The sequence below is a fragment of the Heterodontus francisci genome, chromosome 11 (assembly GCF_036365525.1).
Source record: "Heterodontus francisci isolate sHetFra1 chromosome 11, sHetFra1.hap1, whole genome shotgun sequence".
Taxonomy (NCBI): domain Eukaryota; kingdom Metazoa; phylum Chordata; class Chondrichthyes; order Heterodontiformes; family Heterodontidae; genus Heterodontus; species Heterodontus francisci.
In genome coordinates, this window is record NC_090381.1 from 93483232 (window position 1) to 93510004 (window position 26773).

At 44.1% G+C, this 26773-nt stretch overlaps 1 protein-coding gene across 1 annotated transcript in view; it reads left to right on the forward strand.

Annotated features, from left to right (window-relative positions):
* Positions 1–26773, forward strand: part of LOC137374928 (transmembrane protein 255B) — a 92784-nt gene that overhangs the window by 59519 nt on the left and 6492 nt on the right. The window contains exons 4-6 of the mRNA XM_068041530.1: positions 13806–13895; positions 14378–14458; positions 20731–20816. Coding sequence (XP_067897631.1) covers positions 13806–13895; positions 14378–14458; positions 20731–20816 — 257 coding nt within the window. The remainder of the gene's footprint in view (positions 1–13805; positions 13896–14377; positions 14459–20730; positions 20817–26773) is intronic.

The window sequence follows — 26773 nt, forward strand, 5'->3', positions numbered from 1 at the left end:
TTGGGAGATGAGTTAAAGATGATCATGATAGGAATTAATTTCAGGTGGTGAGGGCACATGAGATGGCAAGGTTGAGGAGGAGGCTATAGGTATGGATGGAGAAGTTGAGTTTAAGGGAGCACAGGAGGGCAGAGAAGCCAGAAAAGAAAAAGGAAGGGGAATTAGATGGAGGTTGAAGTCACTGATCAATCACTTGGTTCACAGTGTGAGGAAAGAGAGAAGGGAGAAGATCTTAGCAAGGACGTTATCTTGGCACTTTAGAGAGTGGTAATCGACAAAGAGTTAAATAAAAGATGGAGGTGGTGCTTGAATAAGGAAAAGCTATCTGAAGAGTATGAGGAGAGACCACAGTGGGAGACACACAGTTTCTGCTACGGTTTCAGCAAAGACATGGTGAAATGTGTCTCCTAGTGGGGAGCTTTGATGAGGTGGAAAGAGTCAGCAGACATAGACCAAGTTGGTGTTGGTCAGGCTCCAAATCATCTTTTAATTTATCACAGTTGTTCAAAAATTATTTGCCTGTCCTCCACAAACAGCTGTCCGACAAGTTAAGAAAACTAACGTACTTTCATTACATTCTGAGGGACAGATCCCTTTACAAAATTCTAGCCTTGTGTTACTAATGAGTGTTTATTTTTGTATTGGCAACAATGTACATACTTTTCTTCCTTCATTGGTTGCTCCACTGTGAATTGTGGTACGAAATGAGGGCAACATTTCATAAAGTTTTTTTCAAAAATGGAATCCTGATTTTCATTGAAGTATTTAATTTACGGAAAAACTAATTATGAAGACACACAAAAAATGGTCAACACAAAAAAGGGGGGAAAAAAATCTGACATAAATCTAAAGGCAGAAAACAACTCAGAACGCACCAAGATAAGCACTCAAAAAAAAAGCAAAATGTTGTGAGGAGCATTGAAATTCAGTTTAACCTATAAACTTGATCATTTCACAACACTACCTGTGGTCTAGTTGTAAAAGGAACTGGATAGAGTCTTTCAAGCACTTCCTTTATACCTTGTGATTGAAATGTATAATTAATTGGCATAAATACAGAGTTGGAGAAAAACAGAGGATCCTAATGCTTCTTTGATACAATTCAAGAAATATGCTCAGTTTTATTTTCCTATTCCATGCATTCATTCTAATTACAATAACATAAAAAAGACAGCTAAAGGGTGTCTGTGTTGAGGGAGTCTGTGGGCTGCACGTCATTCTTCATGCTTTTCACGTATTGACTCATTCATTAGCTCTGAATTTCTTTGTGAAATTTCTACCATACACTTAACTTTGGGTCCTTATTGTTAACAATTCTATTTGGACGCCCTTTTCAAAAACACATAGCCTGGACTTTCTGTCAAAGCCGATACAGTTTTGATACTGCCTGGCTGGTGAAACACAATCTCCTGAGTTACCGCTGCTTTGACATTTCCAGAAAACTGTGTCTAAAACTGTACACACATGTGCTGGTAAAGGTTCACCCTCCGTCCTTCAGATGACACATTCAACCAAGGGCCCATCTGCCCTCTCAGGTGGATGTAAAAAAAATCCCATGGCACTATTTTGAAGAAGCGCAGAGGTGTTCTCCCCAGTGTCTTGGCCAATATTTATTTCTCAACCAACTTCATGAAAACAGATAATCTGTCATTATCACATTGCTATTGCCGGAATCTTGCTATGTGCAAATTGGCTGTCACATTTCCTTCATTACAACAGTGGCTACACTTCAAAAGTACTTCTTTAGTTGTAAAATGCTTTTGCGAGGCAGGGCCTTTATAAATGTAAGTCTTTCTGCAATGCAAATGAACCCTACAGGCTGAATCTAATGGGCCCTCCAGAAATAGAGTCGGAGGTGGGGGGGCCCATAGAATTGTCAGGGAAGGTGAGGGCGGAGGGGCTGTCATTTTACCATCGCACTGCGATAAATTCAAGGGCGGGAAAGGACAAAGATGGCCTTCCTGCCCTGAGGCCCTTGTGGCCAATCAATAGCCACTTACAAGCCTCTTCCCACCGCTGCTGGAATTAAAGCAGCTGCGGGGGGTGCCTCTGACACGCAAGGAGGTTGGCCAGTAAAACGAGGTGACCTCCCTGCGGGCTTGGTGAGGGGGCCTCCTCCATGGGCAGTCTGTGGTCCCTGGAGGACCCCGGTGGCAAAGACCCCTCCCTTCTAGTAACACCCACCCCCCACCCTCATTGACCCCTCCCCCCTCCCCAATAGCTGGGTCCTGTCAGACTGGCCCTGGCGATCCTGCCTCACTTACCTTTGGTTCAGGGGCCTAATCCCAGGTCTCCTGTAGTACTGGCAGTAGTCACTGCTCCCAGTGGCGCTGCTGATACTATGGAGCTGCTGGCTGTCTGATTGGCTGGAAGTTCTTGGAGATGGGATCCCTGTCCTTAAAGGGACAGGGTCCCTGACGCTAGGCACATTAGTGCCTAAACAGTGTTGAATCGCACTGGGTGGTGGGGGGCTCTGAAACACTAAGGCGGGCTTCCCCTCACCTACTCAGTCCAGCGCTGGGAGCCTTGCCAGCATGACTAAATCCAGCCCTACTTGTGCAGTTCCTCCTTACCTTCCATATTACAGAGAGGCTAGTGGAATCCCCAAAGGTATAGTATCATAGAATCTTACAGCACAGAAGGAGGCCATTCAGGCCCTCGTGCTTGTGCTGGCTTTTTGAAGCAATTGTGCTTAGTCCCACACACCCACATTTTGTCTGTAACCCTATAGGTTCCTCATCCTTAAGTACCCTTTAAAGTAAGCTTGCACCACCTTTTCAGGTAAAGCGTTCAGTAGAGCATTCCAGATCATGACAACTTACTGAGTGAAAATATTTCTCCTCATCTCACCTCTAAATGTTTTGCCAATGATTTTGAATCGATAACCCCAAGTCGTTCACCCACTCCTTAGAGTGAATAATTTTTCTCTATCTACTCTATCAAAACCTCTGATTGTCTTGAAAACCTGTATTAGATCACCTCTTAACCTTCTCTGTTCCAAGGAGAACAGTTCTAACCTTTCCAACCTCTCCTCATAACTGAAGTCCCATATCCCTGGTAGAAACCTGGTAAGCCTCCTCTGTACCCTTTCTACATCTTTTTTGAAGTGTGCTGCCCAGAACTGTCCACAGAGCTCCAGCTGAGGCTTAGCCAGTAATTTATAAAGTTCACTTTGCTTTTATATTCTCTGCCTCTGTTTATAAACTCAAGTAACCCATATGCCTTTTTAACCACCTTGCCCTGCTACCTTTAAGGATTTATGTATATGGACACCAAGTTCTCTCTGTTCATCTACACTTTCCAAAATTGTGCCTTTCCACATTAGTCACCACAAAATGCATCACTTCAGACATCTCTGCACTGAACTCCATCTGCCATGCTTCTGCCCATTTCACCATCCTGTCTATGTCACTCTGAAATCTTTTCTCATCACTACCTATTATATGTTGCCAAGGTTTGCACCATCTTCAAACTCCATAATGCTGCTCCCTACTCAGGGGTCTAGGTCATTTATAAAAATTAAGAATAATGGACCCAAAACTGACCCTTGGTGAATACCACTGCCAGCCACCTCCCAGTCCAAAAAACATCCATCCACCAGCACCCTTTGCTTCCTGTCACTGAGCCAATTCCAGATCCAGACTGCTACTTTCCCCTTAATTCCATGGGCTTTCATCTTCTTAACAAACCCCCTGTGTGGCACTTTGTTAAATGCCTTCCAAAAGTCCATATATACATCTGGTACACTACCTTGATCAACCTTCTCTGTTAGTGCATCAAAGAATTCAATCAAGTCACAAAGCCTTGCCTTGCTGGCTTTCCTTGATTAACCCATGCCATTCCAAATGAAAGTTTATTTTGACCCTGATAATGGTTTCTAATAATTTCCCCACCACTGATGTTAGGCTGATTGCCTTTTAATTCATTAATGGAACGTGGATGTTGCTGGCAAGACCAGCATTTATCGTCTATGTCATATTGTCCTTGAGAAGGTTGTGGTGAGTTGCCTTCTTGAACTGCTGTAGTCCATGTAGTGTAGGTATGCCCACAGTGCTGTTAGGAAGGGAGTTCCAGGATTTTGACCTAGTGACAGTGAAGGAACGGTGATATATTTCCAAGTTACAATGGTGTGTAGCATGAAGAAGAACTTGCAGATGGTGGTCCCATGTGCCTGCTGTCCTTTTCTTCCAGGCAGTAGAAAGGTGCTAATGAAGAGGCCTTGGTGAGTTGCTGCAGTCCATCTTGTGGATGTTACACATAGCAACCGTGGTGATGTCAGAGGGAGTGAATGTTTAACGTGGCAGATGGAGTGCCAATCAAGCTGTATTGTGTGGCATTACCATCATGCTGAATGGGGATAAATTCAGAACAGATCCAGCAGCTCAAAACTCAGCATCCATGGGCCAGCAGCAGCAGAATTGTTATTGCACCACAATCTGTAACCTCATGGCCCGACATATCCCTCACTCTACCATTACCATCAAGCCAGGGCATCAACCCTAGTTCAATGAGAAATGTAGAAGAGCATGCCAGGAGCAGCACCATGCATACCTAAAAAATAAGGTACCAATCTAGTGAAGCTACAACACAGGATTACATACATGCTAAACAGTGGAAGCAACGTGCTATAGATAGAACTAAGCGATCCCACAACCAATGGATCAGTCCAAATCTCTGCAGTTCTGCCACATCCAGTTGTGAATGGTGGTGGACAATTAAACTACTAACTGGAGAAGCAGGCTTCATGAACATCCTCATCCTCAATGATGGGAGAGCCCAGCACATAAGTGCAATAGACAAGGCTGACGCATTTACAGCCATCTTCAGCCAGTAGAGCCGAGTGGATGATCCATCTCAGCCTCGTCCTGAGATCCTCACGGATGTCAGCCTCCAGCCAAATTGATTCACTACACATGTCAAGAAATGGCTGAAGGCACTGGATACAGCAATGGCTATGGTCCCTGACAGCAACCTGACTGTAGTGCTGAAGATTTGTGCTGCAGAACTAGCTGTGCTGCTAGCCATGCTGTTCCAGTACAGCTACAATACCGGCATCTACCCAACAGTGTGGAAAAGCAGGACAAATCGAATCTGGCCAGTTACTGCCCCATTATTATCTCGATCATTAGCAAAGTGATGGAAGGTGTCATTGACAGTGCTATCAAGCAACATTTACTCAGCAATGGCCTTCTCCCTGATGCCCAGTTTGGGTTCAGTCAGGGCCACTCAGCTCCAGATGTCATTACAGCCTTGGTCTAAACAGGGACAAGAGCTGAATTCCAGAGGTAAGATGCGAGTGACGAACCTTGACGTCAATGCAGCATTTGGCAGAGCGTAGCATCAAGGAGCCCCAGTAAAACTGAAGTCAATGGGAATCAGGGAGAAAACTCTCCACTGGTTGGAGTCATACCTAGCACAAAGGAAGATGGTTGTGGTAGCTGGAGGCCAATCATTTCAACCCCAGGACATCACTGCAGGAGTTCTTCAGAGTAGTGTCCTAGGCCCAACCATCTTCAGCTGCTTCATCAATGACCTTCCCTCCATCATAAGGTCAAAAGAAGGAATGTTCGCCGATGACTGCGCAATGTTAAGTTCCATTTGCAACTCTGCAAATAATGAAATAGTTGGTACCTGCATGCAGCAAGACCTGGACAACATTCACACTTGGGCTGATAAGTGGCAAGTAATATTCACCCCACACAAATGCCAGGCAATGACCGTCTCCAACAAGATAGGGTCTAACCATCTCCCCTTGACGTTCAACACTGTTACCATCGCTGAATCCCCCATCACCAACATCCTGAGGGTCATCATTGACCAGAAACCTAACTGGAACAGCCATATAAATACTGACTGGCCTGTAATTTTCTAGTTTATCCCTCTCCCTTTTCTTGAATAGTGGTAGAACTTCAACAACCCTCCAGTCCTCTGGCACTACTTCTGGGGCTGAATTTTCAGAACCTCCTGAAGTCGGGAATGGAAACCAGTGGAGGGGGGAGGCGGGTGAGGGCTGAAAATACCGTGTGGGACTGCATGTCGACTTTAAGGTGCCTTCCCTGACACTGGTAATAATCACCAGGGTAGGGGGAGGGCGAGATAGGAATCCCACTCTCCTCCCAAATGAGGCAAATTAAAACTCTTTAAAAGCTCATTTAGAGCTTGTCAAGGTTTGTATTTTGAATTTTTAAAAGAGGCACAGGTTACTGTGCCTTCAGAAATAGATCGTTTGAGGTGAGGCGGGTGCAGAGTGGGAGCCAGTCGTGGCTGCCCAGGGCATCACCTGGTCCCATAGAGCGTTATCGAGGCCAAGGGGTCTTGGCACATGTTAAGGGGGTGCTCTTGGTGTTGTGCAGGTGGCAGGGAGAGCTGGCACTCAGCACTTGGGCATTAAATGCAGTCAGCACCCTCTGGCATGGCAGGGGCAGAAGAGCAGGGGGGCAAGGCTGCCAAGGATAGTTGAGCAGCCAACGGTCCAGAAGGAAGCCTCCAGCTGGAAATGGGGACACAATAGTTAGAATTTGGGCCCAGTGGCGATGAGGGGCAGCACCCTCCGCAGGAAGGGCAGAACCCCGGACATCAGGAGGGCACAGGAGAGGAAAGAGGGGCAGGAAGGCAACAGAGCCAAATCCTCAACACAGGATCGACAGCCAAAGATGGAGCTACCTGGAGATGACTGAGAACCAGTGCCACAGGAGGCTGTGACTCTCCAAGCAAATGGTCAGAGATCTGTGACCTTGTTGCCAAAGACCTTTCACCTCGCAGCACTGGTCACCAAGCCCTGCCAGTGGCTGTCAAAGTCACTGTGGCCTTGAATGTCTTCATTTCTGGCTCCTACCAACGATCAGCTGCAGACCTTAGTGGCATCTCAAAAACGGAGCACGCCCTTGCATCTCACTGGTCTCTGATGCCCTCTTTGCCAGAGCTAGACAGCACATTCATTTAACAACAGACACAGACTCGCAGGGACAGAGGACATTGGGTTTCACCTCCAGTGCTGAATTCCCCCAGATGCAGGGTATCATCGATTTCTCCAGTGTGGCCATCAAGGCACCCAGCCAGTGAGATTCATCAACAGGAAGGGCTTCCACTCACTCAACATCTAATTGGTCTGCGACCACAACAAGAGCTTCCTCCATGTCTGTATTCTCTTTCCTTGCACTTGCCATGACTCCTTCAACCTCTGCCAGTCCAGGCTGCCTCAGATCTTCACTCCAATCCCTAAAATGCTTGGGTGGATACTAGGGAACAAGGGCTATCCCTTGAAAAGATGGCTACTGAACCCTCCTCAGGAGCCCAAGATAGAGGCACAGAAGCAATGCAACCAATAGCACCGTTCCGTAGGACAACCATTGAGCAGGCCATCAGGCTTCTGAAGATGCAACTCCAGTTCCCGAACCAGTTGGGTGGTACTCTCCAATCCCCTCCAGCAAAGGTCTCAGTCATTGCGGTGGTCTGCTGCGCTCTCCATTACATGGCTTTCCAGAGACACATGGATCTTGAGGACAATGAGGAAGGAAACAGCTCATTGGGGAACAAGCAAGAGCAGGAGGTGAGAGAGGAGGAGGAGGAGGAAGAAGAGGCGGAAGGAGATGATGCTGAACAGAGAGGTGCCCCTGCTGCATGAAGAGGTGGTCTCCTCCTGCCACTCTCCAGGAAGAGGACCACCCTCCTCTCCCTCACGGTTTCCAGAGTTATATCCAGGTTGACATCAATGTAGTGAGGGGCTGCCCTGCCCTGGTTGGCAGGCCTTTGGCTCTTCTGTGACATCTCACTTCCCTCTGATGCAGTGGAAGGCGTTGACACAAACCGCAGATCTCTCCATCAGGACGATCAGCAGCCTCAGTGATGGCTGCCGTGACAATCCTCCGTTCCCACCCCCACTGACCGGAGCTGGGTTTGTGACCCAAAAACAAACCTGGCTCCTGTTTCCCGCCTCTGGGCTGAAAGTTCAGCCCCTGTACCCAATGAGGATTGACAAATCACAACCAATGTTTCTTTTTTATTTCATTTATTTAGAGATACAGCACTGAAACAGGCCCTTCGGCCCACCGAATCTATGACGACCATCAACCACCCATTTATACTAATCCTACATGAATCCCATTACTCTTTCACATCCCCATCTTCCCTCAATTTCCCTACAACCTACCTATACTAGAGGCAATTTATAATGGTCAATTTACCTATCAACCTGCAAGTCTTTGGCTATGGGAGGAAACCGGAGCACCCGGCAAAAACCCATGCGGTCACAGGGAGAACTTGCAAACTCCGCACAGGCAGTACCCAGAACCGAACCCGGGTCGCTGGAGCTGTGAGGCTGCGGTGCTGACCACTGCGCCACTGTGCCGTTAGTTATACGTTGGCTTCTTTCAGCAACTGAGGGTGCATTCCATCTGGACCAGGTGACTTACCAACTTTCAATAATGTTAATCTTTTTAGTATGTCTTCTCTATCTATTCCTGTCTTGTCCGTAATTTCCTTTCTCTTTTCATGTAACCTTCACAACAACAACAACTTGTATTTATATGGAACCTTTAAGGTAGTGAAACATCCCAAGGCATTTGACAGGAGCATTATCACACTCAGCCACATTAGGATATATTAGGGTCGATGACCAAAAGCTTGGTCAAAGAGGTAGATTTTAAGGATTGTCTTAAAGGAGGAAAGTGAGTTAGAGAGGTGCAGAGGTTTAGGGAGGAAATTCCAGAGCTTCGGGCCCAGGCAGCTGAAGGCACAGCCACCAATGTGGGAAAAGATTAAAATCACTAATTCACAAGAGGCTGGAATTAGAGGAACACAGAGATCTCAGATGGTTGCAGTGCTGGAGGCAGTTACAGAGTTAGGGAGGAGCGAGATCATGGAGGGATTTGAAAACAAGGATGAGAATTTTAAAATTGAGGGCTTTAGCGTTCTATTTAATGTCACCTGCTAATCTTTTCTCATAACCTCTCTTTTCCTTCCATATTAACTTCTTTCAATTCCCTCTTGTACTTTCCATAATCTTCCTGGTTATTAACTGACATTTTTCATAAGCTTCTTTTTTATTTATTTTAACTTTTATTTCCTTTGTTAACATGGGAGCTTGAGATTTGGAGGACAAAGGATGGGAAAGCGTCTCTAGGCCAGGCAAGAGGCTGGATGTTTCAAGGTGGAGAAGTCCAAAATAAACACTATCAATTCGATGTACCATTCCAAATTAAACGGAAGCAAATCAAATTCACTGACTTAGTTGACTGAAAATAAACTAAAGAAACAGAGAACAAGCATACAATAGGTCAGCAAACTTGAATACCAGAGCTGGATAAAGAATTCTTGGGATCCAAGATACCAAGAACAGTCAGGGGCACTACCCCACCATTTTGATCTTTAAAAGACAAACATGTAGTAAAATGCATGAAGACATAGGGATGTAGAACGTTTACACTCTGCACTAATGACATAGCAAATCATATTGCAATATAGTCTGCTTAAATGAAACATAATTGTGTAGATTCTCTTGACAAGTGACCACATATTTAGTTAATCCTGTCCTGCAGAGTCCAAGGTCAATAAGTATACCTTTAACCATTTCTGGTGGCTGCCGCACTATCTGGCCTCCCTCTGTTCCAACTCTGTTTTGTGCATCTAGATGATGCTGCACTAATAGTGTGATGTATTGGCACTTTTAGGACCCAAAAGAACATGCTCACGGAATACCCTAAGTGAGTTTCAGCCACGGAGCAGCATAGGCACCTCCTATTAGAATTAGAACATTACAGCGCAGTACAGGCCCTTCGGCCCTCGATGTTGCGCCGACCTGTGAAACCATCTGACCTACACTATTCCATTTTCATCCATATGTCTATCCAATGACCACTTAAATGCCCTTAAAGTTGGCGAGTCTACTATTGTTGCAGGCAGGGCGTTCCACGCCCCTACTACTCTCTGAGTAAAGAAACTACCTCTAACATCTGTCCTATATCTATCACCCCTCAACTTAAAGCTATGTCCCCTCGTGTTTGCCATCACCATCCGAGGAAAAAGACTCTCACTATCCACCCTATCTAACCCTCTGATTATCTTATATGTCTCTATTAAGTCACCTCTCCTCCTCCTTCTCTCCAACGAAAACAACCTCAAGTCCCTCAGCCTTTCCTCGTAAGATCTTCCCTCCATACCAGGCAACATCCTAGTAAATCTCCTCTGCACCCTTTCCAAAGCTTCCACATCCTTCCTATAATGCGGTGACCAGAACTGCACGCAATACTCCAGGTGTGGTCTCACCAGAGTTTTGTACAGCTGCAGCATGACCTCGTGGCTCCGAAACTCGATCCCCCTACTAATAAAAGCTAACACACCATATGCCTTCTTAACAGCCCTATTAACCTGGGTAGCAACTTTCAGGGATTTATGTACCTGGACACCAAGATCTCTCTGTTCATCTACACTATCCTCAGTGCAACGCCAACAGAAAAGCCAAAGCTAGCACAAAACCAGCACAAGGGCAAAATTCCCAGTTTTTGGCCCCCTCTATGCCCAACACTGATGTGCAGAAGTAGGATTCCAATGCAATACTCTCTGCAGTAGTTTTGGTTTTAATTTCAGTCATTTTGGCAAGCTTCCATAGACTGCCTAATTAACGCTCCCGTCGTCTCTTTTGTGGGGAAGCTCATCTCTTAACCACGCCCTGAATGAGGAATGTTCTCTTCTCCCAACTGTACGACCAAGGCGGGAGGAGTGCACTGTCTTTTCTAGTTCCACTTCTCCACAGGTCACAACATATATTTTAAATGTTTACCCAGTTACCGATACGGTCAATCATATACTCTACTCTTTATCCCAGAATAAAATACACCAACTAATAAACAACAAAACTATCAGTTTATTATAAACAAATAAATAAATACTTTGGCCAAATACTTTCTAATTCTGGAAGAAAAACTAGAGGATATTGAAGGATGTCAGTTGTGTCTTTTGGTCTGGCGTCCAGGTACACGGAGACGGGTCACTGGGATCTTTTCTGGAGCAGTTCATTCTGGAGATATCAAGAATTAGTCTGGTAGGCTTTCCAGGGGAAATGTGGCATCAGGGGTTTCAGTTATCACTGTCTGGATTTGCAGGGATTTTTCAAAGAGGTAGAGGAAGAGGAGCTGACACAATGGATTTCTCAGGGTCTCATGGAAAAATGAGCTGGGGGTTTCTTTTTAGTAGGCTACAAAACCAACTGTTTTTCTGGCCACAGCCCAATTGAACCAAAACAATATTTCAGAAGCCAAACCAACTCCTGATCCTCATAAATCTTGACATGTCACTTCACTGTAAACATCTCCCCCGAGTCAGCAAGGTTTCTGTTGTTTATTTATCTTAAGGCATGTGATATTCAGGAAAGGTTGTTTTCAAACACAACATCTCAGTGTCCTTTCCGTGAACTTTCAACAACAAAACAATGTCCAGCATCTATGAAATGTTCAGCCTTCCAAAATAAATCCATTTCCACAATTTAAATATGAGTCTTAAAAAATATTTAACAAAAAATAGAAGCACCTTCATGAGACCAGTTCCTTGTATTTGGAGTTCTCTGTTGGAACCTGTCTACCTTTAGTTCTTTAGCTGCAATGGTTGCCTACTTCCATTGTTAAATAGACAGTAGCGTTGTAGGAGGTGGGATTTCACACAGCTAGAACATTCCATCATTCAGAGTGTGCCAGGAGAAAGCAACCATGATGTTTTAGAAACTTAGTTAAGCAAAAGGCTCGGAGCATGAAAGGCTCCTAACTGGGATGAAGTAAATGAAGGTGTATGTGATTATCCAACTTTCATTAAAAATATTGAATTCAGTAGACAACTTTGCACTTTAAATCTGAATGGCATTGAAAGAATCTCAGAGAATGATGGTAGGTGCTTGAGGATGAGGTGTAATGGGAAGTCTGAAAGGAGGGGAAGGAGCAGATTCAGCAGACTTCTACATTAGAGAAGTTCAGCCAATGACACACGTGCAGTTCTCTCACCATTGGCTGCACTTGTAAATGTAAACAGCCTAATCTGCAAAGAATAAATTTGCAGATGGTACCAAACTTGGAAAGGGGAAGTGGAATTGGGGCCAGAGAATCACTTGCAATGGCTTCTTTTCCCACACGTGCATCATTACCTCTGGTGTCCCCCAAGGATCTATCCTTGGCCCCTTCCTATTTCTCATCGACATGCTGCCCATCAGCAACATCATCTGAAAACACAGCGTTAGTTTTGAGAGTCATAGAGTTTTACAGCACAGAAACAGACCCTTTGGCCCATCATGTCCGTGCCAGCCATCAAGCACCTAACTATTCTAATCTCATTTTCCAGCACTTGGCCTGTAGCCTTATATGCTATGGCGTTTCAAGTGCTCATCTAAATACTTCTTAAATGTTGTGAGGGTTCCTGCCTCTACCACCTCTTCAGGCAGTGCGTTCCAGATTCTACCACCCTCTAGGTGAAAACATTTTTCCTCAAATCCCCTCTAAACCTCCTGCCCCTTACCTTAAATCTATGCCCCCTGGTTATTGACCCCTCCGCTAAGGGAATAAGTTTCTTCCTATCTAACCTATCAATGCCCCTCATAATTTTGTATACCTCAATCAGGCCCCCCTCAGGAGGACTAACAAGGCAAGGGAATATACAATGGATGGTAGGACCCTAGGAAGTACGATGGTCAGAGGGACCTTGGTGTACTTTTCCATAGATCACTGAAGGCAGCAGCACAGGTAGACAAGGTGGTTAGGAGGGCATATGGAATACTTGCCTTTATTAGCCGAGGCACAGAATATAAGAGCAGGGAGGTTATGATGGAACTATATAAAATGCTAGTTAGGCCACAGCTGGAGTACTATGTACAGTTCTGTTCTCTGTTCTAAGGAAAACAACCCTAGCCTTTTCAGTCTCTCTTCATAGCTGAAATGCTCCAGCCCAGGCAACATCCTGGTGAATCTCCTCTGCACCCTCTCCAGTGCAATCACATCCTTCCTATAGTGTGGTGCCCAGAACTGTACAGCGGGCGGCACAGTGGCGCAGTGGTTAGCACCGCAACCTCACAGCTCCAGGGACCCGGGTTCAATTCTGGGTACTGCCTGTGTGGAGTTTGCAAGTTCTCCCTGTGTCTGCGTGGGTTTTCTCCGGGTGCTCCGGTTTCCTCCCACAAGCCAAAAGACTTGCAGGTTGATAGGTAAATTGGCCATTATAAATTGTCACTAGTATAGGTAGGTGGTAGGGAAATATAGGGACAGGTGGGGATGTATGTTGGGAATATGGGATTAGTGTAGGATTAGTATAAAATGGGTGGTTGATGTTTGGCACAGACTCGGTGGGCCGAAGGGCCTGTTTCAGTGCTGTATCTCTAATCTAATCTAATATTCGCGCCATTATTAAGATTGCCTGTTTCCATCTCCCAACTCCTCCCTCAGCTCATCGGCTGCTGAAACCCTTATTCATGACTTTGCTACTTTTAGACTTGACTATGCCACCACAGGCCAGGTCTGCCTCCCATCTTGCGCCTTCTATAATCTTGAGGTCATCCAGTCCCCTGCTGTCCGTGTCCTAACTCGCACCAGATCCTATTTCTCCATCACCCCTGTGCTCAGAGACCCTCATTTTCTATGTTAAGAGCACAATATAAATAAAGATAAATGCAGGTTGTTGTTGTTGTTGGAAAAGCCTGAATCATTGCAGTCTTCATTGTTTTATGTTTAAGCTTTTATTTGTAAAAGGAAACCGGTAGTGCCTTTTAATATCAAATGAAAATGACTAAAATATTCACGTATTAATCTGCATTTGATTTCTTTTCCACACCATAGTTGGTCGCAGCTATCACTTTCCTCAGTTTTGGAGTTATGGGAGCATTCATCTGTGTGGTTGTCGATGGCGTCTTCACAGCTATAAACATCGTGAGTCACATTTCTCTTCCAATTTAACAAGAATTTTACAGACATATTCTCCTCGAGAAACAGGATAGAATAGCTACCCTCTCCAAGCACCCACCAACAATAAAACACCCTATGTAGAATCGCGCAGCATTTTTGCTGATCTTTGAATAAGACTTTAAATCTAGGCCTCGTCTACCTCTTCCAGTACTTTAGAAAAAGAACAGGGGAGCTCGCCCGTGACCAGGACAGTAATTTAAATGGAGATCAGAAGTAAAGGTTGTGAGTTGGGACTGAGCAAGTTATAGAGTAGAGTGGTACTAGGCCATAAACTCATTTTAATTTAATACTCTGAGGGATGTGGGGGGTAGTGTCAATAGAAGTGGGGGACAAGAACTGTGACAGTGAATGGGAACAACTCTTTAAAAATAATCCTTAAATATAACTCTCTTAAGTAAGAAGTCGGTTTATTGAAGATTTAGTTAAATATCTTTTTTTGTTCCTAGGATCTTAGACCACTGCGTGTAGGGAGATGCCAACATTACACCAGTGGACAGAACTATATTTATGAGAATTATCTGGCTACTGTAAGTAAAAGTAATCTGTGGTCACTGAATGGTTTAAATGATCAAATATTGTTTGGAACTTCAATTTTGACTGAAAACTGAGTCACAATTTTTAATATTGTAGGTTGATGTAAAGGCATGGAAACCATTGATATATAGAATGGAGAAGAGACATCAAAACATATAAAAGCATAAAATAAAATAATAATTCAGAGTCATTATAATTTCAAATCAGAATACTTATGGTGGTAATTCTGTTTATGATGAAATAACTCAACTTAGTTTATCCCAGTGAAACTTTTCTGTCCCAAAGTCTTATTGCTTCTTTCCTGAAGGTATTGGTTTATGCAGTATTATGAGTGTTGTATTGTGTACTGAGTGCTGCCCTTCAGATTGTTGTGTAAAAGTTTGAACTAAGCACACTTAAGTTGCAAGAAATCACCAAAGGACTGAAAGTATTGGCTACCAGAACAAATTTGTTACAGGTTAACAATTCCAAAATGCTTAAAACAAACCTAGCTATGGTTCTCTGCTGTCAAGAATCATTGAATCATAGATTGGTTACAGCACAGAATGAGGCATTCGGCCCATCGAGTCCGTATCAGTTCTCTGCTTGAGCATGTTAGCTAGTCCCACTCCCCCGCCTTTTCCTCATAGCTCTGAAAATTGTTTCTCTGCAGGTGCTTATCTAATTCCCTTTTGAAAGCCACGATTGAATCTGCCTCCACCACACTCTCAGGCAATGCATTCCAGATCCTAGCCACTCGCTGTGTAAAAAAGCTTTTCCTCATGTCACCTTTGGTTCTTTTACCAATCTCCTTAAATCTGTGTCCTATGTTTCTCGACCCTTCCGCCAATGTCCACTCCATCTAGACCCATCATGATATTACAGTCATAGAGCTTTACAGCACAGAAACAGGCCCTTCAGCCCAACGCGCCTGCGCAGACCATCAAGCACCCGTCCAAAACTAATCCCACTTCCCCGCAGTTGGCCCGTAGCCTTGTATACTATGGCGTTTCAAGTGCTCATCTAAATACTTCTTGAATGTCGTGAGTTGCCCCTTACCTTAAATCTATGCCCCCTATTTATTGACCTCTCCGCTAAGGGAAAAAGTTTCTTCCTATCTATCCTATCAATGCCCCTCATAATTTTGTATACCTCAATCAGGTCGCACCTCAGCCTTCTTCGCTCCAAGGAAAACAACCCCAGTCTATCTAGTCTGTCTTCATAACTGAAATGCTCCACCCCAGGCAACATCCTGGTGAATCTCCTCTGCATCCTCTCCATTGCAATCACATCTTTCCTATAATGTGGTGACCAGAACTGTACACAGTACTCCAGCTGTGGCCTAACCAGCGTTTCATACAGCTCCATCATAACCTCCCTGCTGTTATATTCTATGCCTCGACTAATAAAGGCAAGTATTCCGATTGCCTTCCTAACCACGTTATCTACCTGTGCTGCTGCCTTCAGTGATCTATGGATAAGCACACCAAGGTCCCTCTGTACTCCCTAGGGTCCTACCATCCATTATATATTCTCTTGCCTTGTTAGTCCTCCCAAAGTGCATCACCTCACACGTCTCAGGATTAAACTCCATTTGCCACTGCTGCGCCCATCTTACCAGCCCACCTATATCGTCCTGTAATCTGAGGCCTTCCTCCTCATTGTTTACGACACCACTAATTTTCGTGTCGTCTGCGAACTTACTGATCATACCTCCTATATTCACGTCTAAATCATTAAAGTATACTACAAACAGTAAGGGTCCCGTCACCGATCCCTGCGGCACCCCACTGGTCACAGGCTTCCACTTGCAGAAACAACCTTCTACCATCACCCTCTGCTTCCTGCCACTAAGCCAATTTTGAATCCAATTTGCCAAATTACCCTGGATCCCATGGCCTCTTACTTTCTTAATCAATCTCCCATGCGGGATCTTATCAAAAGCCTTACTGAAGTCCATGTAGATGACATCAACCCTCATCTACACCTCTAGTCACCTCCTCGAAAAATTCAGTCAAATTTGTTAGACACAATCTCCCCCTGACAAAGCCATGTTGACTGTCCCTGATCAATCCCTGCCTCTCCAAGTGGAGATTAATCCTGTCTTTCAGAATCTTTTCCAATAATTTCCCTATCACTGATGTTAGACGCACAGGCCTATAATTACCTGTTTTTATCCCTGCGACCCTTCTTGAATAATGGTACCACATTCGCTGTCCTCCAGTCCTCTGGCACCCCTCCTGTGGCCAGAGAGGATTTGAAAATTTGTGTCAGAGCCCCCGCTATCTCCTCACTTGCCTCACATAACAGCCTGGGATACATCTCATCTGGGCCTGGGGATTTATCCACCTTTAAGCCCGCTAATACAGCTAATACTTCCTCCTTTTCAATGCTAATTTGATCATGTATATCGCAATCCCCCTCCCTGATCACTACAGCTACATCGTCCCTCTCCATAGTGAATACAGATGAAAAGTAATCGTTCAAAACCTCACCTATGTCCTCCGGTTCCACACACAGATTGCCTCTTAGATCCCTAATGGGCCCCACATTTTCCCTGGTTATCCTCTTGCCCCTAACATACTTATAAAATGCCTTGGGATTTTCCTTTATCTTGTCTTCCAGTGATTTTTCATGCCCCCTCTTCGCTCTCCTAATGACTTTTTTTTTTTAAGTACTCCCCTGCACTTTCTATACTCCCATCAGGCCTTTGCTGTTTTCAGTACTCTGAATCTGCCATACACCTCCTTTTTGTTTCTTATCCAATCCTCTATATTGCTTGACATCCAGGGTTCCATGGACTTATTGGTCCTACTCTTCATCTTTACGGGAACATGCTGGACCTGAACCCTCGCAATTTCCTTTCTAAATGACTCCCACTGGTCTGATGTAGACTTTCCTATAAGAAGCTGCTCCCAGTTCACTTTGGCCAGATCCTGTTTTATCATATTGAAATCTGCCTTCCCTCAATTCAGTACTCTTATTTCCGGTCCCTCTATGTCCTTTTCCATAGCAACCTTAAATCTTACAGAGTTATGGTCACTATTCCCGAAATGCTTCCCCACTGCCACTTCTACCACTTGTCCAGCTTCATTCCCTAGGATTAAGTCCAGTACCGTTCCTCCTCTTGTAGGACTGTCTACGTGCTGGCTCAAAAAGCTCTCCTGAATGCATTTGAAGAATTCCGCTCCCTTTAAGCTTTTTGCACTAATACTATCCCCTCTAATATTGGTAAAGTTAAAATCCCCTACAATTATTACCCTATTATTTTTACACATTTCTGAGATTTGCCTACATATCTGCTCCTGCTTCACTGCCTGGCTGTTTGGAGGTCTGTAGTACACTCCCAGCCTAGTGATAGCCCCCTTTTTGTTTTTAAGTTCTACCATTATGGTCTCATTAGAGGAACCTAAGATATCATCCCTCCTTACTGCAGTAATTGACTCATTAATTAACAATGCAATGCCACCTCCTCTTTTACCCCCTCCCCTATCACGTCTGAAGATTCTATACCCTAGGATATTGAGCTGCCAGTCCTGCCCTTCCCTCAACCATGTCTCAGCGATAGCAATAATATCATATTTTCCATGTGTTAATCAACACCCTCAATTCATCTGTCTTATTAGTAAGACTCCTTGCATTAAAATAGATACAATCTAGCCTTGCATTATTTGCTTGAGCCTTAACAGGTCTACATTTACTCTGCCCTTCAGACTGACTTAGCTTCTCATTTATATTTGATTGTACAACACCCCCGACTGTGCTTCCACTCTGTATCCCATCTGTAGCCAAATTAGTTTAAACACCGCACCCCCCCCCACCTCCCCCCCAACAGCACTATCAAACCTCCCAGCAAGGATGCTGGTCCCGTTCTAGTTCAGATGCAACCCATCCATCTTATACAGATCCCACCTTTGCCAGAAACAGGCCCAGTGATCCAGGAAACTAAAGCCCTCCCTCCTGCACCATCTCCTCAACCATGCATTCATCTGCTCAAATTAATCTCCTGTTAATATACTCACTTGCCCATGGCACTGGAAGAAACCCAGAGATTACAATCCTTGAGGTCCTACTTTTTAATCTGCTACCTAGCTCCCTAAACTCTTTTTGCAGGACCTCATCCCTCTTTCTACCTATGTCATTGGTACCAATATGGACCTCTGGCTGTGCACCCTCACCCTCCAGAATACTTTTTAGCTGCTCGGTTATATCCAAGACCCTTGCACCAGGGAGGCAACATACCATCCTGGAATCACATCTGCGACCACAGAAAAGCCTATCTGTTCCTCTAACCATAGAATCCCCTACCACTATTGCCCTCTTGTCCCTTTTTCTCCTTCCCAGCACAGCTGAGTCAGCCATGACATTCTGGTCATGACTCTCGGTGCATTCTCCTGAGGAGCCCTCTCTCTCATCGGTACTCAGATCTGAATATCGGTTATATTTTGAACACTTCTACCAAATCTCCTCTCAACCTTCTCTCCTCTAGGGAAAACAACCCCAGCTTCTCCAATCTATCCACATAACTGATTCCCTTATCCCTGGAACCATTCTCATAAATCGTTTCTGCACTCTCTCTAAAGCCTTCATATCCTTCCTAAAGTGTGGGGCCCAGAATTGGGCTGAACCAATGTTTTATAAAGGATCCTCATAACTTTGTTGCTTTTGTACTCTATGCCACTATTTCTAAAGCCCAGGATCCTGTATGCCTTCTTAGCAACTTTCTCAACCCGCCCTACCACCTTCAACGATTTGTACACATGTACCCGCAGGTCGCATAAACTAGGTTAAGATTGGGAAAAGTGTTTTCATGAGGACTCTTGCCACCAATCAATTTGGGCTTGAAAAAACTTGGGGGAGAGCTTTTTTCCACTGGCAAATGTTAGAAGAAAATGTGGTTGAAAGAGTTTAAAAGGAAGGGGTGTGGCTGGTGAAGGATGCAAGGGCATGGCTGAAGAAGGAGGAATAACAAAACTTATCCAGGGAAAAACACGGCTAATGTTTGGGAAAGGTGGGTGGCATGTAGGCAATAAGGATTTTAAAGGAAAGTTAAAAGAGGTTGCTACAAGGTTAAGGTGCTTGAAGGAGAAGGTACAAGAAGAATGGGGAAAGAGACTAAAGTGCAATAAATGGTTGTGCATGCCAAGCCAGTTACGAAGGCTATCATCACTGTGTGCTTAGACATCTGCATCATACGATGCATGTCACAATTTGAGAACACATAAATGTTGCAGTAAAAGGAAATGGGAAGAGAAAGCATTCATTTTTTCCCCTTTTGAATCACATGATTTTTCAATGTGCTCTGGCTGCATGCGAAGACCTACTGAGAACATGAGCAATTGCAAAATTTGATAAGCTATGGAATGGAAATCAGACAAGTTCCACAAAGTTGGAACAATCCACCTCTCCACTTTACCACTGAGGTAGTGAAGTCAAGAATCTACCCCCATTTCTGAAGGATGGTATAGAGTTACATAAGATACATGTTCAAGAGTCTATTACTGATGTAACCAGATGGTGTTAGTAAAGGGCTGGAACAAATATAATTACTTGCACACAACTAAGATGCGTGAAGCCCCAGTTATACGTGAGCAAGTCATTCAAACTTGCATAACCATATAAGAAATGTTGATTATATCCATTTTTAAAACTTCAATCTTGAGTGTGTACAAGATAGCCAGTTCCCACATTCAACAGCTCAATATGATTTCAAATAAGAGTACAAATTTGCACAAGTAGGTGATCAGTAATGGGCAGGACAGTAAGTAGCTCCAACCAAGCGGCACAGTGGCGCAGTGGTTAGCACTGCAGCCTCACAGCTCCAGCGACCCGGGTTCAATTCGGGGCACTGCCTGTGTGAAGTTTGCAAGTTCTCCCTGTGTCTGCGTGGGTTTTCTCCGGGTGCTCCGGTTTCCTCCCACAGCCAAAAGACTTGCAGGTTGGTTGGTAAATTGGCCATTATAAATTGCCCCTAGTATAGGTAGGTGGTAGGGAAATATAGGGACAGGTGGGGATGTGGTAGGAATATGGGATTAGTGTAGGATTAGTATAAAATGGGTGGTTGATGGTTGGCACAGACTCGGTGGGCCAAAGGGCCTGTTTCAGTGCTGTATCACTGAACTGTCAGAGGCACACAGCAGTAATTTTCAGGTTATAATATTTAACATTCTTCATTTCCACACACATTCTCACATCTTTTATGATGCTCATCAACAACATTTATTTTCAACTATTACCAAAAATATGGCAATCGTTTTACACTTGGTTGTTGTTCTTTTGGGAGCAGGTGTCTTGCCAGAGTTTCACAGAATCATGCAGTCTGAAAGTGCGAAGTAACACTTGCTATTGCTGTGACTTGTACGATTGTGCAAAGTGAGTATTCTTTCTTCTGTGTCATGCGGATTGGTTGTGTTTATTTAACTAGAGTGCTAGGAGAAGGGACACAAAGAAATGAGAAAGAAACAAGTACACAAAACCAGAGAGATGCACACACACACAAATGCACACAGAAGCTAAAGACAAAAGGAATTGATTTTAGCCACAATCCATTTCCAAAGATTTGCAGATTTATGAGTAAATGATGAGCATTTTATTTATATTAGCACATGCGCAATTTAAATATCAATTATTAATGGTTTGACCTCAGCAAGTTTGTTTTACAAGTTAGTAGTTCTAATAATTAGGTCTTCACTAAGGTAAAACATTAATTTGCACCTACAGCAGAAATATTAATTACTAAAACAAAATTGTTAGCTTTAGTCTGATGCAAGTCAACCCAAGTAACAGTAAAGGTAAGAATGCACTGTGAGTCCAGTGCCAGGGTGTAATAAGTACAATGCTACTAATTCACCTTTTCTTTTCATTACTTTTCCTTTGTATGCTTGGAGTTTTAAGGGATACGGTATCTAGGCGGTACAGAACAGCCATGATTAATTGAATGGAGGAATAGACTAAAGGAGCTGAGTGGCCTGTTACTGTTTCTTTGCTGCTAGAGTGGCGCACTTTGGGCTGAATTTTCATTCCCTGGTCTCATTCATGCTGTTGGAATGAAATGCGGGTCCGAAATCCACAAATGTTGGTGGTGGGACCCAGAGGACGATATGGAAGGAGGGGACCAATTAAGTGGCTGCCTCTGGGCGCCTCATCCAATTAAGGATGGTGGGTGGGCTCCTGAGTCTGGAGGGCCAATAGGAGGCTGTCTGGTACTAACAGATTTGCAGCCCCACAATCAGAGGTAGGAGCTGCTGAAGTAGGTAGGGAGGTGCAAGGGCACCTCCTTACACGGCTGCTGGCCACAAATTAGGTAAATAAAAAGGGCCAGGAAGGTTAGGACCGTTGGACATCAGGGGAAAGCCCCTCCCCCACAGTAACCGGCACTGCTATGGTTGCAGTCAATTTTCCGAGCCGCGCCTTCCAAATAGTATGGACCCTGCCGCTGGTAGGCTGCCACGGTTTCACAGACAGCCTCCTGATGGGACAGGTACCCCATGCATCAGATTGAAAATTTGGTCGGGGTTGGGAGTGTCCCCTTAAGTAAGCCTTCAAGGGACTTAATTGGTAACCCACCACGTTCAGGCGAGTGGTCTGTATATAGGACTTGACACCTCTTCCAAAATCGCTGGGTGGCAGGATTGTGTGGGAAAGCTGGCACCCCGCTGAGGAACACAAAATTGTGGTCTTGCCTACCTCTGGTCTGGCCTCCTCAGCCAAATGGAGATTGAGCCCTTTGTCTCACCCTTCTCTATGAAAGTAGATTTTTAGCAGTGTTGGCCACATCTTCGCCCGTGCTGTCAGTTTTACTCTCTGATCATTTTGCAGAAGGCATGATTCATGTGGGCAAAAACAAGCTAAAATAGTCAGATTTTCCTCTTTTCTCTCTCACTGCATGAAACACGTCTCCCTCCATCGGACTGGTTATGAGATGTCCAAAATGTCTTTAAAAAAAATGATGAGGTTCTGAACATGGGAACTGTCGTTGAGGTTTCTGGACTTTTCATTATAATTAATATGTGACAACTACTTAGCAGATGATATCTGCTTCTGTACAGAGAAGTAAAAATTCAAGCAAATGAGAGTCACTCTCACCAACTCTTAGCCCAATATTCATTACCATATCAAGTGCAGCAATACAGAAGGAAATTATCACCTGCCATCAAAGGATTGACATTTAATAGATGGAGTAAGAATACTGTCATGCTAGGCCCCCACCTGTCAAAAATGAGGCATATGAATTTTGTTATGAACATTGATTTTAAACTGTTATGGAGTGAAGAAAGGACTTGTTAAACAGATCAGCCATGGCTGGAAAAGACATTTGCATATTAACAGACAGTGCTTGGAAGGACAAAGGACCATTCCCTGACACATTCAACCCACAATGGACCTTGATCTCCAGGTATTGTGTGTAAGAGGAGCATTCCAAAGACTGCTGTAATCCAAGACGTGGTCAGACTAGTTAGTCACATGATGAACCTGCTTGGCAACCTGGGTTTATTGAATTGTACTAACAGTTTGAACCGAGAGTGTCTGTTTGCTCCTGAACTGAGAAGATCTCTCCTGTCTGCTCCCATCTCTTTCTCACAAGCCTCTGAATCCACTGAAGACACATGAACCCCAAGAGAGAAAAGTCCCCTACAGTGAACAAGGTTTAAGAAGAATACTGGGCCCCAGTGAAAAGCAAGATCTACCTACAATTAAGGACTCTACAGTGAGCTCGAAGAACCGTAACAAAAGCTCTTCAGAGATTGCCTCAAACTTTTCCACTTTATTTTTCTTCTGCTCTTTTCTGTCTCTATTTGTAGGTGCGTATCGCGTATGCATGCTAGCTTGGGCATGTAATGTATCCATAGGCGTCAACCAAATTAGAGTTTAAGTTTAATAAATTTCAACTTTTCTTCTTTAAACCGAAGAAAACCTGTTTGTGCTGGTTTCTTTGCCTTATAATTGGAAAACGGTGAACAAGGATTCACCAAGGGGGAGCTAAAAACACGGTGTGTTTAAAATTAAACCCTGTTATGGTAAGACCAGGTGAAGGCTGAAAGGGACCCCTAGACACCTTTCTCACCTGGTTGTAACAATATATTCAGAGAATTGTTGAATCCAACCAAGGCAGATGGAACTCTCCTCGCACAGCTGGATTTGCAGCTCCTGTACAAAATAGCATGGAGTCATTTGAATCCATTTCTTAGTTACTGCAAGCCCACAGCATAAAACTCTCATCAAGTTGACATAAACATGTTCTAAATTGGCGAACACAACCTGTGAAGCCACAAGAATGGCTGGAGTGGGAACTGGAACCTTCCTTTTTTGAACACGAGGAAAACTTTGCTGTGCGCATAGTTAAGGCACCTGTTGGACCAGTATTCATGGATTTATAGAATAATATAGTACAGAAGGAGGCCATTCAGCCCATTGTGCATGTGCTGGCTCTCTGAAAGAGCTAGCAATTAGTCTCAGTCCCCTGCTCCTTCCCATAACACTGCCAATTTTTCCTTTTGAAGTATCCAAAACCCTTTTGAAAGTTATTATTGAATCTGCTTTCACCAAGCTTTGAGGCAATGCGTGCCAGATCTTAACAACTCACTGAGTAAAAAGATTTCTCATTAACACTCCCCCACCAATATTTTTGCCAATTATTTTAAATCAGTGTTAAATAACTGGTGACCAACCCTCCTGCCAGTGGAAACAGTTTCTCGCCATTTAGTCTATCAAAACCCCTCATAATTTTGAACACCGCTATTAAATCTCCCCTTAATCTTTTCTGCTGTAAGGAGAACAATCCCAGGTTCTCCAGTCGGTGCTGTCAAGTGGCATTTACACAGCAATAACCTGCTCACCGATGGTCAATTTGGGCTCTGCCAGGGCCACTCGGCACCAGACCTCATTACAGCCTTGGTCCAAATGCAGACAAAAGAGCTGAATTCAAGAGGTGAGGTGAGAGTGGCAGCACTGACATCAAGGCAGCATTTGACCAAGTGTGGCATCAAGGAGCCCTAGCAAAATTGAAATCAATGGGAATCGGGGGAAAGCTCTCCACTGGTTGGAGTCGTACCTCACACAAAGGAAGGTAGTTGTGGTATTTGGATGTCAATCATCTTAGCCTCAGGACATTGCTGCAGGAGTTCCTCAGGATAGTGTCCTAGGCCCAACCATCTTCAATTGCTCATCAATGGCCTTCCCTCCAATATATGGTCAGAAGTGGGGATGTTCACTGATAATTGCACAGTGTTCAGTACCATTTGCAACTCTTCAAATACTGAAGTAGTCCATGCCCACATGCAGTAAGACCTGAACAATATTCATGCATGGGCTGATAAGTGGCCAGTAACATATGCACCACATGAGTGCCAAGCAATGACCATCTCAAACAAGAGAGAATCTAACCATCTCCCCTTGACATTTATTGGCCTTATCGCTGAATCCTCCATCAACATTTTGGGGGTTACCATTGACCAGAACCTTAACTGGACCAGCTACATAGATACTGTGGCTACAAGAGCTGGTCAGAGAGTGGGAATTCTCCTCCTTACTTCCCAAAGCTTGTCCACCATCTACAAGGCACAAGTCAGGAGTGTGATGGAATACTCTGCACTTGCCTGGATGGGTGCAGCTCCAACAACACTTAAGAAGCTTGACACCATCCAGGACAAAGCAACCCGCTTGATTGGCACCCCATCCAACAGCTTAAACATGAATTCCCTCCACGACCATTGCACAGAGGCAGCAATGTGTACCGTCTACAAGATGCACTGCAGCAACTCGCCAAACCTCCTTCGACAGCACCTTCCAAACCCGCAACCTCTACCACCTAGAAGGACAAGGGTAGCAGACACATGGGAACGCCACCACCTGCAAGTTCCCCTCCAAGACACACACCATCCTGACTTGGAACTGTATCGTCTTTCCTTCACTATCGCTTGGTCAAAACTCTGGAACTCTCTTCCTAACAGCACTGTAGGTGTACCCATCTGCAGTAATTCAAGAAGGTGGCTCACCACCATCTTCTCAAGGACAATTAGAGATGGGCAACAAATGCTGGCCTAGCAAATGACGCCCACATCCCATGAAAGAATTTTAAAAAGTCTCTCCAGATAACTGAAACTTCACACTGTACCTGGCTCCTGCTGTATCTGACCTTACGCACTTGGTGGTAACTTAGCAAAGCATTCTATTTCATAGCTTTATTTGCTTAAAACCTTTTACATTTTATGTTTCTAATATTTGCCAGTCCTGATGAAAGGTCACTGACCTAAAATGTTAACTCTGCTTCTCTCTCCACAGATGCTGCCAGCCTTGCTGAGTATTTCCAGCATTTCTTGTTTTTATTTCAGATTTCCAGCATCTGCGGTATTTTGCTTTTATTTAAATAGACAGAATCTTTCCCATATCTCCTTTGTTTATCCTTCTCTTCCTTAAACCAATATCCAATTCCTGACATTTGCTACTTAAAACAGTCAGTAAAAATTGTCTTTAATTTAAACTCCAAAAAAAAAACAAGAACAGATTTTAAACGGGAACTCCAATTAACACAGTATTTTAAACTTCAAATTGGATTTCTGCCAGACATTTTAGATCTTCAAGGCTGAAGCTTATCTCTTAGAAAAGTACCAAATTCCCTGTCCCGATTGAAATGAACACACACAAGTTCAACTAGTTCTATTTCATAGTATTGTTGACCCTGGCCTCAATGAACATAAAATTTCATCAATGACAAATTTGCTAAATGAGCCCATGGCATTTGCTAGTTAACAATACACTGGAAAAGCTTCATATAAAAACAAGAAATGCTGGAACCACTCAGCAGGTCTGGCAGCATCTGTGAAAAGAGAAGCAGAGTTAACGTTTTGGGTCAGTGACCCTTCTTCGGAACTGACAGATATTAGAAAAGTCACAGGTTATAAGCAAGTGAGGTGGGGGTGGGGCAAGAGATAACAAAGGAGAAGGTGTAGACTGGACCAGGCCACATAGCTGACCAAAAGGTCATGGAGCAAAGGCAAACAATATGTTAATGGTGTGTTGAAAGACAAAGCATTAGTACAGATTAGGTGTTAACAGACTGAATATTGAACAGCAGCAAGTGCAAACTTGAAAAAAAAAGTGGGTAAGCAAATTGAACAAACTAAGATGAAATGAAATAAATGCAAAAAAAAGATTGTAAAAAATGTAAAAAAGAATGTTAAAAAAAAAAGAAAAAAATAACTAAAAATGAAAGTAAAATGGGGGGCTGTTATGCTCTGAAATTATTGAACTCAATGTTCAGTCCGCAGGCTGTAGTGTGCCTAATGGGTAGATGAGATGCTGTTCCTCGAGCTTGCGTTGATGTTCACTGG